Here is a 17172-nt window from a genome sequence, read left to right on the forward strand (position 1 = left end):
TCTGTAATATACCAATATTTTTTAGTCATAGAGGGAGGCTTTTCAGTTATGGAGACTTATTCAGAACAGGTGGATACAAATTGCCTCTAACAATTAAGCCGTGGAAAAGCGATTGCTTCAGAGTTTGGGGAGATGGTTGCAAAACCATAAGAAAAGAAATGAACTTAAGTACTTTCTTTTGAACAAAGCGTGTATATGTGTTTTGTACTGTTTTTTGTAGACGTTTGCTAATAAAAACATCGCCAAAGATTAGAGACATAATCATCTAGAGGCAATGCTGGTAGTATTGCTCTATGTGCGTGTTGTTCAAAAGTCTCTACAGCAGATTCTTTTGTTTTAGGGGTAAGTAAGACTTCACTTTAGCTAAATTCCGGATCGTGCACTATTTCTATTTAATAAGGAATATTCTTGAATCTGGAGAGCAGCAGATTTGGTTAAGTCAAAAGGGTAAACGTTTTTGGGTTTTTAAAAAAATATTGATAGCCTTCTACAAATGTGATCTCATTGCCCTTTATAAACAAATATGTGCTTAGATATGTGTACTGACTAAATCAATATACACAGAGTAATGGATAAATCAAAAAAGTAATAAAAGAAAAAAGATTTTTTTAAGTGTGAGAGAGATGTATCACTGATCTTTTTAATTACTATATTGATGTCTATGCAGTAGGACTATTATTATTAATTTGTCTTTTCTATTAAAGTATAGACAGAGTTTATCTACCTCTCTTAATAAACACCAAGGAATTTCAAAGATCACTTCTGAGGGGGAAAAAAATTTTTCCCACTGGATGTGAACTTCTCCTTTGAATTTGGCTACTGTGTAGACCAGTTATCTAAGTCTCCTACCTGACTTGTTCAGCAGAGATTCTTAACCTCTTTCAAGTCACAGACTTCTTTGGGCATAGGAAGAAAGCTCTGCATCTTTTCCCCAGACTCATATACATATCATAATCCTTTGCACTCATTTATGTGTGTGGAAAGGGAAGCATATGACCTCCTAGAACCCATTCATTGGCTCTAGGTTAAGAATACTTCTTAAATGGGAAAAGTCATTTTGCCCTTCTCCAGATACTAGCAGCCTTGCTTTCTTGTAAGAGCCCTTTACAAGATTTGGCTACTTAGGTATTTCTTAGTTTTATATAGAAAAGCTGCAGTCCATATAAAAGTAGACACTATTTCTCAAGCCCACTCCCTCCTTTTATAGTTAACAGAAAGTCATGTGGAATTAATGTTCTTGGTACTGACGTGCTTGTTCAAGAGGTATTTACTGGGTGCCTGCTCTATGCTGGGCACCATGTTAGAGGCTGGTGACAACAGTGGAACAACTAAATTCCAGGCTCTCAAGGATTTTGAGATCTAGTAAAGGATTTTCTCCCAGTCAGATCCAAAGAACCTTTGAAAATAATTTCATTCTTCCAAATTTGATTCAGAGGAAACCTTAAAATCTGAATCTAAATGCATAAGTTTGTTACCCAAAAAAGTGGGTTTTCTATGAAAAAAAACGTCTCTAAACCATATCTTTAATATGAGCCAATTGCATTTATGTTTCATAGATTACTTGCTTTACAAAGAACTGGATCCATTAAAATTAAAACATTAAATAGCTTCCTATTGAAGTTTATGAAAGTGAAGATAATGTATCCTCTGAAATTTTTAAAGAGTAATTAAAAATGTGATTCATAGTTGAAATACCAGTTTACATATAAATTCAGAAATTTACTGGTACATATTTACTGGGATTATAATTGTCTTTTTAGAAATTAAAGTTGAGTAATAATTCTCCCCTACCAATAGGAAGACCTTGTGCAAGTGAGTCTACTTTGGGTATTCTTTGTATCTCTGTGTTGACTCTACCTCACCTCAGCATGCTTGTGAAAAAAGATCCATACCAAATGTGCCTTGAAGGAAAAGAAGTAACCTCAGTATTCTCCTGTCACGTCATTACTTGTTAGGTGGGGAGGATAGCCAGTAGTAGAGTCAGATTGTCGACTTTTCTATGGGAGAATTCACCAGAATTACTGTTGAACCGTCTGATGCTCCAACTATGACTGATTCCTATTTGGTAAACCTCAGTAATTCCTGGTAAGGGCCCTCTTTTTGGACTAACCCATCCAGAAATTTCATAGTTAAATGCATTTCTATTTTACTTTCATCTTTTGTAAAAAACAAAATGTTGAATTTTTTTCTCATAGTCAGCACTTTTTGGAATTATGTTATCACTTACATGGTTTTGATACTAATAGCATTCTCTTCTCATCATAGGCTATCCAGATTATGATTGGCATCTTTAGTGTTTTCATGTGGCATCTCCTATTGATTTTGTATATAGGACAAATTAAAGGAGTCTTTGGGACATATGAACCTATAACTTACAAAACAGGATGTTCTTTATGGGGAATTATTGTAAGTAGAATATATCTATATTATTTAATCATTCAGTAAATAATATTCATGCCACTAGTGGAACATAGGGAACAGTTTCTAAACAAAATTTTCAGGAGAGCTAAGTAACTAAATCCCATGTTGGTAATTTATTCAAAATCAGATTTCTTTTTTCAACAAGTATTTTTGAAGCACCTTTAATTTACCAGTACTATTACAAGAGATGTAGATATAGGCGTGAACACACAATGACAACCATAGGTTGGATTGTCCTTAGATGTGTGAAAGACAGAATCTTAAGCATAATCTCCATTAGCATGGTTAATTTTCGTATTTAGGGTCTTTACCTTAGGTTCCTCACACAATGAGTCTATACTCGCAAATTTTCTAAGTTTGTCATCACCTGCACTCTTCTGTGGTTTCTTACAGCCATAAGGTAGTAGGAAAGTCTGCAGAGTACATCCTGAAAGCCAAGTGAACAAAGAAGTAGGGAAAGATCAATTATATTAAATTGTGTTATGTTGTCAAATAAGACAAGGGCTGAGAATCGACAGCCCTTGTCGATTGGGTTTAGCAATATGGAGGCCAATAGTAAGCATGACAAATAATATCATCGGAAGGTCGGGCAAAAGCCTGATTGGAATTGGTTTAAAAAATAATGAGAGGGACCCAGCGGTCCAGTGGTTAAGACTCCGCCTTCCAATGCAGGAGGCGTGGGTTCGATCCCTGTTCAGGGAACTAAGATCCCACATGCCATGGGTTAGGCCAAAAACTTAAAAAATGAAATAAAATTTAAAAATGAGAGGAGAGGAATTAGAGACAGCAAATACAGACAACTCCTTTAAGGGCTTTGGTGTAATGTGGTATAGAGGAATGAGGTAGTAGTTGAGGGAAACTTGGGTCAGGGCAGGGTTTGCTCATTTGTTTCAGTAAGTTGTTTCATGTCTTTTGCTGAAGGGACTGAACCAGAAGAGATAAAATTGATGATGTATGAGATAAATGGGGGGAGGGAGGGATTATTAGAGTCATGGACTTGGGTAGGCAAGAAATGAAGCGTTTTAATATACAAATAGCTAGGAGTATGGACAGTTGATCTCTAGCAGTGGTTCTCAACTAGAGGTGATTTTTCCCCTCAGAGGACATTTGGTGATGACATTTTTGGTTTTCACAGCTGTGGGTGTACATCCAGTAAGCAGAGGCCAAGGATACAGCTAAACATCCTCTAATGCACAAGACAGCCCCCAACAAAAAATTATCCACCTTTAATGTAAATAGTGTCCAGGCAGGTAACAGGAGGGAAGGTAGAGGGCCAGAGAGAAAGGACAAATTTTATAGGTAGATAGTTGGGTGTTGGGAGCTTGTGGAACTTTTCTTCTGATGACCTCAAATATCTCAGTAATTTAGGAAACAAGTTCATGATCTGAGAGTGTGAATGGAGAACGGATTGGGTGTTTGAGTAGAGAGAGGAGAATAGGAAATAACCATCTAGGAAAAGCGAGAGAGAGTCTGTGGATCGTGGAAAAGTAGTATGACTTTCATGCAGCTTAAGGACTCACTTAAGCTTTTAGAACGTGATTGTCTAGTGAGATGGGTCAAGATGGTTACGTACATCTTTCTCAGGCCATGTTCAGCTGATGGACGCAGGCATGTAGTAAGAAGGACAACTGCATTTAATCAAGATTCTGGTTTAACCATACAACTGTGATCCAACAAGGAAGGTGCAAAGGAGTTGAGAGTGTATAAAAATGAGCGTTTTTAATAGCTGACCATGGGATTGAAGCTGGTGAAGGAAAGAATATAACAGAAGTAAGGGGCTCAGATTATAGCTCCAGATGGGGTCAAAGGATTGTTAGAATTGCAATACTGCAGGTTGTGAGCTAGAAAGATGGGAGGTGGTGGACAGAGTGAGATCATTAAAATTGAGATTTGGAAGGTGTTGCACCTATTGACGGAAATAAGTACAAGAGAATGAACATGGGAGTGAGTGACTGAAATAAGATAGAGTCAAAGGACTAGAGGAGAGAAATTCAAAGAACTACAAACTCAGGTTATAAGAAAGATCATATAAGTAATACTCTGAAATTACCAAGGATTAAGAGGTGTGAGAGAAAAGGTTAGAAAAGAATTAAAATCACCTAGAAATAGAAGAATGACCAAGGGGTCAGTAGATGACTTCAACCAGAAGGGATACTGGGTGATAGAACTTTAACCAGAAGGGATAGTGGGTGATAGAATCTGGTGACATCTGATTCAAAGCTGGAGGAGAAAGAATGGTTGGAAGTAACAGTAAGGGGCGAGGAGACCACTTACCCGTGCTTAGAACCGGTGATGGAAGGGCAGTAGGAGATAAGATGGCCACCCTTTGAGAGGGCGATAAAGGAAGCAGTGGCCTCTAGGAGAGCCACTGCCTTTGTACATTGGCTTATAGGTGTCAAAGCATTGCCTTGTAAACTAATAGGAGAAAAATAGTAAATTTGCAGATAAAATCCAGATAAATGATTCCTGTCCTTCAATGTTTTTAATCATTCATGTTATAAAAATAGCATGGTTAGCTTCTAGAATAAGTTGTCTAAAATTTCAATTAAATATAATCCAATGCAAACCTTCTCATTTAGGTCACAAACTTTGAAAGGCATTTTGTAAAGCACGTGGTTTGGTAATCTAGTTAGCACTAGTTTAAAATTCACAAGGTATTTTTACTTTGTGTTCTGAACTAGTTCTTACCTTCACTGTGTACCTTCTTAGAAATCTCAGTTTTGCTCCAGAATGAAGTGCTGAGTGTGTAGACTTAAGTGATCCTTGAGTGATTAGTAAGCGTCAAGTGTGGGCTTCCCGTATGTGGTGTAGAGTATGAATGCTATTTTTCCACAAATTAGCCTTTAACTTAGATCTTTGTCAAAACCACTGAAACGGATAAGACAAAAGGAATATTTCACAGGGATTGTACAGCCCACATTCAAACAATATGACATAGCTTTACACTTCTGGGAAATAGACAAAGTAGCCTGGTATGAAATAATGGAACCTCTTTTTAACAAAACGAATGCAAAAACATGAATAGCAGCTCTTAGGCTAATAATGGCTACAGTCTCAGTTAAGAGATGTATTTTGTACAAACACCATCCGGAATAGATTCATGGACTACTTTTTTACATCTGGTTTCATACACAGTAATTATAATCAGTGACAGCATCTCAATAGGAAGTATAGCATTAGAAGTAAGAATCGAATGAGGTCAGAAAGCATGCGCAGATATAAGCAAACTTGGTCCCTGATTCAGGACTGCTCAAGTCGTCTTTGGCATATTCCACAACCCACTGTCTGAATTATGCCCACTGTCCCCTATATGTTTCTGTTATTAGTGACCATACTGTTATCTTCATTACTATATGATACAAACTTGTCACCACCTCTTCCACTGAAACTTCTTTATATTTTTTTACTCTTAATATTCTAAAAATAGTTGACTTAGAAGAGCGAGTTATTAAAAATACTTTTAAGTTGATGAGCATTGTCAATGAGTCTTTATAAATATATGTTTTTATATCCAGTTTATCATTTCAGGAGTCTCCATAATAAGAGTAGCAAGGCATCCATCTCCACGCCTGGTAAGTTAAAATGTTTACGGTACCCTAGAAATCGCTTGTCACAAAGCTAAGTAGGTTTTAGTGAAAAGACGGTGGGCATTAAACAGTGAAGGAATCTACCCTACCTGTAAAATAAATGAAGGAATTAATTGAAAATCTAGGAGCATATAATTTAATGTAGACAAACATGCTGTATTAGTTACAATCATATTATATAAAGGTTTCTAAGTTTAAGTGTGGAGTTTTTTTTTGGTTTGGTGTTCTACTTTCTTTTAACATTGTGTGAATTTTACCGTTAGAAAAAAATGTAATAGGACCTAATGCCTTTATATATAGACATAATTCTGCTGTAAAACTTCATTTTCCTAACTCCAGTTTGGGAACACAGTTGTACCTTGCAGCAAAATAGAAAATCTGTTCAGAATAAAGATCCATCTATAGTACAGGTGGAAAGATATTGGGAAGGAAAAAAAACTTAGACTCTTAGAGCTAAAAGATACCTTAGAAATTAATTAGTCTGCTCTCATAATTGTACAGATAAAAAACTAATATCCAAAGATATTGATGGATTTCCCTAGAGAATGAAAACCCAGGATTAAAATTCATTGAATCCTATTTGGCCTGTTTCTACAAGCAGTCATTTTTCATCTTTTTTTTCTTTTTACAGTAGAACTCCTTTTGTTCAAATCATCTATCATAAGCGTTTCTTGCAACTGACTCAGAAGATTGTAAAATATAATACTTTTGAGCCCACATGGAAGGGTGACGCGTACTGGTGTGATATTTCAATGTTTCCTCCAGATTAACTGGGTTTCTTATAAAACAGAAAAAGGTTTTACTCTGATGGCAAATATACCAACATTTCTAAAGCTTCAGAAACTAGATCAAAGTTTTAACTAGAGTTTTTTTTTTCAGCAATACAAACTGTTTAACCAAGTTGTTTATTCTGAGTGTAATAAACCTGTATCTTCTTTTCAGCTTACATGTACTATGGTCATGAACATCTTATGCATAATTGTTGCCGTTATTGCAGTGGCTCTAACGGTAATGGAGTTGTCTTCTTTTGAGTCTGTGTCGTATAGGAATTACGGACAAGCGGTAAGTGACCAATTCTATAGGAACATCTTAATTTCAAAATTATTCTTTTCAGAGATTTTGAAGCCTGAGGAGATAAAATAAGGCTTTTTTTGGCCCCCATGAAATTCTTTGATTTTGTAGTAAGCTCTTGATTGAAAGTTTTAATTCAAAAATAACTCTAACCTTTTTTTTGGTAAATATTAATAGAATGTTTGAAATCTTGACATGCCCAATTAAAATAAAGTAAAAAATTTGAAGACTTCAGTGATAAGTTATATATATAGTAGGATATATATATACATACATGTGTATGTATACGTATATGTATACACACATTAGGATGACTCTCTTAATGAAAGAGAAGTATAATCCTAGACGTTAAAACCATTCCCGCAAATCAACAAAGGAATCCTGCTGTTGATGCATCTAGTAGTTGGAATTGTATACAGCTACTCATTTCTGGTTTAACATAGATATTTTCATCTATAGCCTATTTTTGTGTCTCACATGAATTTTGCTTTAAGTCCTCAAATGCCAAACGTGTATGAATCTGCCTTGCTTCCATCCAATTAAACATCCAATCACATACTTTGTACCAGAAAAATAACTATCTTTCTTTTTAAGATAGTAACGTTCTCCAGTAAATGGGAATATCTTTACTGATATGACAGTAGATTTATTTCAGTTGTGTTGACTTTAAATTCTGAATAACAGAATATGAGTGCTGCAAAAGACTTCAGCAATAATTATAAAAATCTTCCATTTAAATGGAGAACGGATTGGAGTGGAGCGCCTCTTTGTTACTGAACAACAGAATAAAACAAATAACAATTTGAAATTTTAACTCAAAATAATTCTGAGTAGAAGGCTTATTCTAGATGAGGGATAAGCTTCCTTGTCCTCCGCTATAGACCCTCTCTCCATGCCTGCAGTATATTATAAAGGGGACCATTAGATGAAGGAATCCAAACATGGAGAACAAAAGCCTAGAAGACAATAAGATGATGAGAGAAGATGCAGTAATACCTCCAAATAGATTGTCTGTCATGAGTGATGTATCGATTTAAATAAGCATGCATCAGATTTTCCCTGTAAATTGTAAGAAAATTTTTCATTTGCCCTGGAAATCCAATCTACGTATCTTCAATTCTTATTTCAAGGGCAGAGATAGGGAGGGGTGGAATTAGTAAGTATAGAATTGTTTCAAGTTATTTTAGCTTACCACTCTTACTCATAAGCTTATTGTCTTAGTTTAAGATAATATGGGACAATTGCCAAGACTTACCTTTGCAAACAGTATTACAAACCATTTTACACTGTATTTGTCTGACGTGAACTCAGTACTAATGATCAATTTCACAATCTCCCAAACACAAGTTTCAGCTTCGTTTGCTGTGATTAGTTACACAAAATGAATTTATATACTGTCTTTTCCTAGAGGCCTTATAGAATTATATACCTACATTTTCTAAGGCAATCGATATTTTACAAGATTTTTCATATGCCATCTTTCTAACATAAAAAAGTGGCTTGGCTAAATCCACAAACTCATCAAGTTATCAGTGTTCTCAGATAGGTTCAGCTATCCCCAAAAGTTCATGCCTCTGCAAAATACTTCTCATACAATAAATCCAGAGCTAGACTGCCTTTGTTCAGATACTACCTTTCATATTCACTAACTGTGTGACCCTTTGGACAAGTGTCTTAACTTCCCCGTTCTTTAGTTTCTTTATGTGTAACGGAGAAGATGCTATCACATATCTACTAGTTAACTGCTCTGTCTCTCCCAAACTCCAAGCCTGTTGTTCTAATGTTCTAATAACTTTTCTACTTGGATATGCTTCTGTCATCATCATCTCAAACTCAATGTATATACAGTGGAAAATGTTTACCTCCTCAAAAGTACTGTACCGCAAGACTCCCTTATTTCAGTGTCCTAGGCTCAAAACCTTGATGTAATCCTCACCCTTATCTTTTCACTGTCTTCCCAATTGCCAAGTACTGTTTATCATTTACTTAAATTTTTATTAATTAGGGATCTTTTGGTTGTGACAAGAAATACAGCCCAAATTGACTTCCCAAAAAAGAACACTTACTGACTTTAGCTGGATTCAGAGGCTTAAGTTATGTGTTGAGAACTCAGTCACTCTTTCTGTTCTTTTCCTATCTGAACTTCTCTGGCACACAACTTGCCACTTTCAGGGGAAGGGTTTGTCTGAGAATATCACTAACACACATAAATTACGGAGTGTGGGCAAAATTACTTTTTACAGTCTTGCCAACTAAGAGGTCACAAGTACTTCCCACCTAAAATGCTATGATTATGTTTCTGTCAGTATAATTAAATGAGAATTCTTTACTTTGCCATTTCAAACTCCCTACAGTCTTTTCTTTATCTTCCTGTTAATATCATCATGAATGCACACTTTACCTGAATTAAACATGCTTTATCATTTTCTCAAAAAATGTTATGTTCATTCTTGCATTCAGTTTTTTGCTCACATTATCAAACTGTAGGTCATGTGATATATAATTTAGCCTTATTATTGGTTTTTTTAATGTCTCCATTTCTTAAGTATTTTGTCACACTCTTTTTACCGTTTTTTTGTTTTTTTTTTTTTGCGGTACGCGGGCCTCTCACTGTTGTGGCCTCTCCCATTGCGGAGCAACAGGCTCCGGATGCGCAGGCTCAGTGGCCATGGCTCACGGGCGCAGCCGCTCCGCGGCATGTGGGATCCTCCCGGACCGGGGCACGAACCCGTGTCCCCTGCATCGGCAGGCGGACTCTCAACCACCGCACCAGCAGGGAAGCCCCACACTCTTAATTTATGTTATTAAATTCTTTCTGAAACAAAATAGGTTACAAAGAAACAAGTAAACTAAAGCTGCCTAGAATATTGCTTTCCTCCTTCATTTTCCTTAGTCTTTATTTCACAGGTCCTACCTCTTTACAAAGCCTTCCTAGATATGAATGGCTTAAGGTGCGTCTCCTGTCCCGTATAATTGTTGATCAAGTTCTTATCCATTTGGACATCTTTAACCTTATCATATGTTACCCTATATTATCTTTCTATATTTTCTATTGAATATAAACTGAGAAATCAGGAATTTTTTGTCATTTCATTCTTACCATCTAATCTCTACCACCTGATAATTTCTTGCTTATAAAAGGCATTAAATAAACCCAACAGAAAAAGGGGGGAAGATGAAGGAATGGAAGGAGAGGGAATTATGATGTTATTCTTTCTAGGTCAGAATCTCATTCTTGTCTTTCCGCAGCCAGCACAGAAACTACATTTATTTTCAGGCTTAGTACCAAATCATCATCGTCATATGTAGTTGAAAGTACCTCTCCAACAGCAACAAAAGGGATGTGCTTTATTTATCCCAGAAATCACAATCACCTTATACTTCCGAGTGAAATGTTTCTCTTTTCGAATTTATGCATTCTTCCATCTGATACTATAGCAGTTTCTGTGTGAGCTTTTCACACACGTAAATTTAAGTAACTTTGTAATTAATAATGGCTGTTTTAGTGATGAGAATCGCTTGATAAAACCTCCTGGTAGCCGTCTTATCGTTGGAGACAGAATAGCTAAGTCCTGTTGACTGAAGAGTTTGGATAGTGAGCTGTGCCAGAGACTCTAGTGAAGAGAATGAGGATGAAGCGTTGTAAGAATTGAGACAAGACCGCTGAGTGATGAAGATCAAGAATGAAAGCTGTAGATAATGAATTGGGGGAATGAAAGCTGTAGATAATGAATTGGGGGAATGAAAGCTCGGAAAGCACGCAGAAGGCACGGGCATAGGAACGCCTGCGGAAGTCAAACGGTGAAAGAGGCTTATTTATTCTTCTGTTTCCCTTTTCCTTGACTCTCACATTAGGAACTCCTTCCATGACCATATCTGCACTTACTAAAGATAACAATGCAAGTGAGGGCAGTGTGTCCTCTGGGCTTTTCCACAATCTGGGCAGAGGGCCGATCTCCATGTGCTTCCTCTCTGCTTCTTCAGGTTTTCCTGGGTTCTTAGCTGAGAGAACCACATAAGGACTGGGCACTTTTCTGCATGAACGCTCCTCTAGGCAACATCTTGCTTTGGTCATTAGCGCCAAGGCCTGGCCCCACTGAACAGCCTGTAGGCTCCAGTGTTGGCATGGCTCAGGCCAAACAACTAACTAGGCGAGGGACACAGCCCCACCCACCTGCAGACAGGCTGCCTAAAGACATCCTGAGCCTACAGCCACATCTAGACATGCCCCTTGACACAGTCCCGCCCACCAGAGGGCCAAGACCCAGCTCCACCCCCCAGTAGGCAGGCACTGGCCCCTCCTGCCAGGAAGCCTGTACAAGCCTCTAAACCAGCTCATTAACACACTAGGTGGCAGACACCAGAAGCAAGAAAACTATGATTCTCCAGCCTGCAGAAATGACTCTACAACACAGATCAGAAACTACGCTGGGACCAGCTGGCCCCTGGCCCTTGGATGATGAGAGGGGAGTGTACTGCTGGGATACATAGGACATCCCCTACAGAGGGCCACTTCTCCAAGGTCGATAAATGTAACTAACCTACCATGTACATAAAAATACAAATAGAAATTTAAACAAAATGAGACAGCAAAGGAGTGCGCTCCAGAGGAAGAAACAAGATAAAACCCCAGAAGAACAACTAAGTGAAGTGGAGATAAGCAGTCACACACAAGAAGTAGTTCAGAATAATGATTGTGAGTGTGATCCAAGAACTCAGGGAGAGTATATACAGAGGGAAAAGTTACAAGAAGTTTTTAACAAAGAAAATATAAGGAACAACCAGAGTTGAAGAATATAATAACTGAAATGAAAAACATACTAGAAGGAATCAAAAGCAGAATAAATGAGGCAAAAGAACGGTTCAGTGAGATGGAAGACAGAGGGGTTGGTGGAAATCACTGCCATAGAAAGGAATAAAGAATGAAAAGAAATGACAGTTTAAGAGACCTCTGGGACAACATCAAATGCACCAACATTTGCATTATAAGGGTCCCAGAAGGAAAAGAGAAAGAGAAAGGGCCAGAGAAAATATTTGAAGAGATAATAGCTGAAAACTTCCCTAAAGTGGGAAGGGAAGCAGTCACCCAAGTCCAGGAAGCGAAGAGAGTCCCAAGGAGGAACATGCCAAGACACATAGTAATCAATTGACAAAAAGTAAAGATAAGAAAAAATATTAAAAGCAACAGGGGAAAAGCAGCAAATAACATACAAGGGAATTCCCATAAAGCTATCAGCTGATTTTTCAGGAGAAACTCAGCAGGACAGGAGGGAGTGGCATGATGTATTTAAAGTGATGAAAGGGAAAAACCTACAACCAGGAATACCCTACCCAGCAAGGCTCTTGTTCGGATCTGATGGATAAATCAAAAGCTTTACACACAAGCAGAAGCTTAAAGAATTCAGCACTACCAAACGTGTTTTACAACAAATGCTAAAGGAATTTGTCTAGGCAGAAAAGAAAAGGCCACAACTAGAAACAAGAAAATTACAAAATGGGAAAGCTCACTGGTAAAGGCAAGCATACAGTAAAAGTAGGAAATCATCCACACACAAGTATGATATCAAAACTAGTAATTGTGAGAGAAAGAAAGTACAAATAGAGGATATTTTAAATGCACTGGAAATTAAGAGGTGAGCAATTTAAAACAATCATGGATATATACATAGACTGCTATACCAAACATGTATAATACATATACACACAAAAAAGAAAAAGGAATCCAAACATAATGCTAAAGAAGAGAACAAAAGAGGAAACAAAACAAAAAAAGACCTACAAAAACAAATCCAAAACAATTAACAAAATGGCAATAAGAACAAACATATCAATAAGTACCTTAAATGTAAGCAGATTAAATGGTCCAACCAAAAGAAATAGACTGGCTGAATGGATACAAAAACAAGACCTGTATATATGTTGTCTACAAGAGACCCACTTCAGATCTAGAGACACATACAGACTGAAAGTGAGGGTATAGAAAAAGGGATTCCATGCAAATGGAACTCAAAAGAAAGCTGGAGTAGCAATACTTATATCAGACAAAATAGACTTATACTAAAGACAGTTACAAGGAACAAAGAAGGACACTACCTAATGATCCAGGGATCAATCCAAGAAGAAGATACAACAATTGTAAATATATAATACATGCACCCAACATAGGAGCACCTCAGTATGTATAAGGCAAATGTTAACAGACATAAAAGGAAAAATTGACAGTAGCACAATAATAGTGGGGGACTTTAACACCCCACTTACATCAATGGACAGATCACCCAGACAGAAAACCAATACGGAAACAGGCCAGACACATTAACATTAAATGACACATTAGGCCAGACAGACTTAACTGATATTTATAGAGCATTCGATCCAAAATCAGGAGAATACACATTCTTTTCAAGTGCACGTGGAACATTCTCTAGGAGAGATCACATGCTGGGCCACAAAGCAGGCCTCGGTGAACTTAAGAAAATTGAAATCATATCAACCATCTTCTCTAACCACAAGGCTATGAGATTAGAAATAAACTACAAGAGAAAAACTGCAAAAAACACAAACGTGGAGGCTAAACAATATGTTACTAAACCAACAGATCACTGAAGAAATGAGAGGAAATTAAAAAAAATCCTAGAGATGAAAACAAAAACATGACGATCCAAAAAACCTATAGGATGCAGCAAAAGCAGTCCTAAGAGGAAAGTTTATAGTGAAACAAACTTACCTCAGGAAACAAAAATCTCAAACAACTAACCTTATGCCTAAAGCAACTAGAGAAAGAAGAACAAACAAAACCCAAAGTTAGTAGAAGGAAAGAAATCATAAACATTAGAGCAGAAATAAATGAAATAGAAACTAAGAAAACAATAGAAAAGATCAATGAAATGAAAAGCTGGTTCTTTGAAAAGATAAACAAAATTGCTAAACCTTTAGCCAGACACAAGAAAAAAGACGAGAGGGCCCAAATCAATAAAATTAGAAAGAAAATTGGAGAAGTTAAAACTGATGCCACAGACATACAAAGGCCCATAAGAGACTACTACAGGCAACTAAATGCCAATAAAATGGACAACCAAGAAGAAATGGGCAAATTCTTAGAAAGGTACAATCTCCCAAGATTGAACCAAGAAGAAATGGAAAATATGAACAGACCAATTACAAATGCTGAAATTAATCTGTGATTTGAAAACTTAGATAAACAAAAGTCCAAGACCATATGGCTTCACAGGTGAATTCTACGAAACATTTGGAGAAGAGTTAACACCTAATCCTCTGGAACTATTCCAAAAAATTACCGAGGAAGGAACACTTCCAAACTCACTCTTTGAGGCCGTGATCACCCTGATACCAAAACCAGATAAAGATACCACACAAAAAAAGAAAATTACAGGCCAATATTACTGATGAACATAGACACAAAACCCCTGAACAAAATACTAGCAAACTGAATCCAACAATACATTAAAAGGATCATACACCATGATCAAGTGGGATTTATCCCAGGGATACAGGATTTTTCAATATCCACAAATCAGTCAGTGTGATACACCATATTAACAAATTAAAGAGTAAACACTATACGATCATCTCAATAGATACAAATGAGCTTATTTACAAAACAGAAATAAACTCACAGACAGAGAAAACAAACTTATGGTACCAAAGGGGAAAGGGAGGGGGTGAAGGATAAATTAGGAGTCTGGGATTGATGTATACACACTACTGAATATAAAGTAGATAACCAACAAGGACCTACTGTGTAGCATGGGTAACTGTACTCAGTATTCTGTAGTAACCTATAAGGGAAAAGAATCTGAAAAAGAATATATATATATATATACACACACACACACACACACACACACACGCATATATATACACACACACATATATGCATGTATAACTGAAGCACCGTGCTGTATACCTGAAACAAAACATTGTAAATTATACTTCAATAAAAAAATTGTTCTAATTTTTACAAAAGATGATAATGCAAGATGTCTCCCTGTTTTCTGGTTTCAGAAACTTGGGAGAGAAATTTCACATGTTTTACTGGGCTTCTACCCCTTGGAATTGTGTATTGCTTTCACATACACGATCTTCGGCTGTGTTGGTCTGGTAAGTTTTGATGTAACCCTCTGGCAAATCTAGAGATGTAGGTTTCTAGTAAGCACACTCTAGCAGGAGATGAAGGGTTCTGATACAATATGTTTGGAACTAATAAACATAGAATTTGTGATAATATTTACTTTTTAAATTTTTTCTTTTTTGTTTATAAAATTACAAAAGTCATATGTGAAACTGAATATTAAAATGTAAAAAAATTGTAGAGTAAAATGTTATTCTCCTCTTAATATAGTCCCCATCATGCTCACATATCAAAATCTATACAAAAAGGCATGCACACACATACATGCACTTTTCTTTCTTACTAATTGTGTGATCATCTTATTTTGTTACATGCTTTTTTTCTCAGCTATCATGAACATCTTTCCATTGTAAGCATATGTAAACAATGCCTTTTAATAGCATCGTAGTTTTCCTTAGTATTTATTTTAACATTCCTTTATTGCTGCTGCACATTTAACTTCTTTCCAGTTTAAGTTATAAACAATGATGCAGTGAACATCCCACTACATATATCTTTGCGTACAAGACTAGTATGTCTGTAGGTGGTTGCTTCCTAGAAGTGTAATTGCAAGTTTAATAGCATCCCAAAATGCTGTATTAATTCACAATCCCACAAAAGTTGATGAGACGTTTCCTCTCAACCTTAAAAAAACGAGATATCTAACACTCATTCATTCTTTCACAAATATTTATGGAGGGCCTATTATTTACTAGGCAATGTAATAGGCACTCAGGTTGCAGTGATCAACAAAACAACATCCCAACCATCAAGCAGCCTGCACTCCAATGGGAGAGAAAGACAATAAACAAACAAATATATAATAATTTCAGGAAGTGGAAAAGTGTTATAGAGTAAAACAAAACACAGTAAGGAGGTAAGGCAAAGATTATTTTACATAGGATGGTAAGGGAAGACCCTCTGAGCAGAGACTAACTGAAGTGCATAAGTAACTATGAGACTACACGAAAAAGGATTTTCTAAGAAAAGGGAATGGTGGGGCTTCCAGAATGGCTGGGTGAGGACATGGCAGATTTCCCTTAAAAGAAATTATAAAACTGGACAGGGCTTCCCTGGTGGCGCAGTGGTTGAGAGTCCGCCTGTCGATGCAGGGGACACGGGTTCGTGCCCCGGTCCGGGAAGATCCCACATACCGCGGAACGGCTGGGCCCGTGAGCCATGGCCGCTGAGCCTGCACGTCCGGAGCCTGTGCTCCACAACAGGAGAGGCCACAACAGTGAGAGGCCCGCGTACCGCAAAAAAAAAAAAAAAAAACTGAACAAAATTGTCAATAAACGACCTTTTAAAGATTCTGGAAATTTACCAAAGCATATAACAAATTGAGAAGTGTTTGTTTAAGAAAAGTTACTGAACCTTGGGTAAGAACAGTGGATGTCTGTGACATTTTAGCTTGGAGCGGCTCTAGTTCCTTCCAGCTTGCCCCCTCAGCCCCAGGTTCCTTTTTGCAGAAGTTTACCTGAGTGAGTCAGACTGTGAGGACCACTGCTGGAGAGGGCTTATTTTATTTGGAGCAGAACAAAGAAAGTTTTATGACCAGGGGTATTAAAACAATAGTGATCTCCATTGCAGACAATCTGTAAAAGCCAATATAACACCTAGCCTAACTAAGATTACGATATTTGTTGAGGCGAGAAATTGGCAACCAGCCAGAAACTTAACAGGGAGATTCTGAGAAAAAGATAGCCAAAGTGGGCCTTGATAGTATCCTATTTATCCCTTGTGGCCTGGAATATTACAAATTTGGGTGAGTGTGCACGCACTAAGGAGACTGGAGAGGGCCCCAGTAAGCTCTCACTCCTGGCTGAATAAGAGGCCTCGCAAACACGGGATAAAAGCTGTGACAGATTTACAAATGGCCTAAACTTTGAATACCTTCCTTAAGCTATACTGATTCGTTGACAAAGTGTGGTAGTCTGACTAGCTTAAGATGTATATTACTTT

At 37.1% G+C, this 17172-nt stretch overlaps 1 protein-coding gene across 1 annotated transcript in view; it reads left to right on the forward strand.

Annotated features, from left to right (window-relative positions):
* The first annotated feature begins 291 nt into the window (after positions 1-291).
* MS4A13 (membrane spanning 4-domains A13) overlaps positions 292-17172 on the forward strand; it is a 41293-nt gene continuing 24412 nt past the window's right edge. Inside the window, exons 1-5 of the mRNA XM_065882450.1 lie at positions 292-342; positions 2266-2406; positions 5937-5993; positions 6951-7070; positions 15105-15200. Coding sequence (XP_065738522.1) covers positions 2278-2406; positions 5937-5993; positions 6951-7070; positions 15105-15200 — 402 coding nt within the window. The 5' untranslated portion in view covers positions 292-342; positions 2266-2277. The remainder of the gene's footprint in view (positions 343-2265; positions 2407-5936; positions 5994-6950; positions 7071-15104; positions 15201-17172) is intronic.

This window comes from Phocoena phocoena, chromosome 8, assembly GCF_963924675.1.
Source record: "Phocoena phocoena chromosome 8, mPhoPho1.1, whole genome shotgun sequence".
In the NCBI taxonomy this organism is placed as follows: Eukaryota; Metazoa; Chordata; class Mammalia; order Artiodactyla; family Phocoenidae; genus Phocoena; species Phocoena phocoena.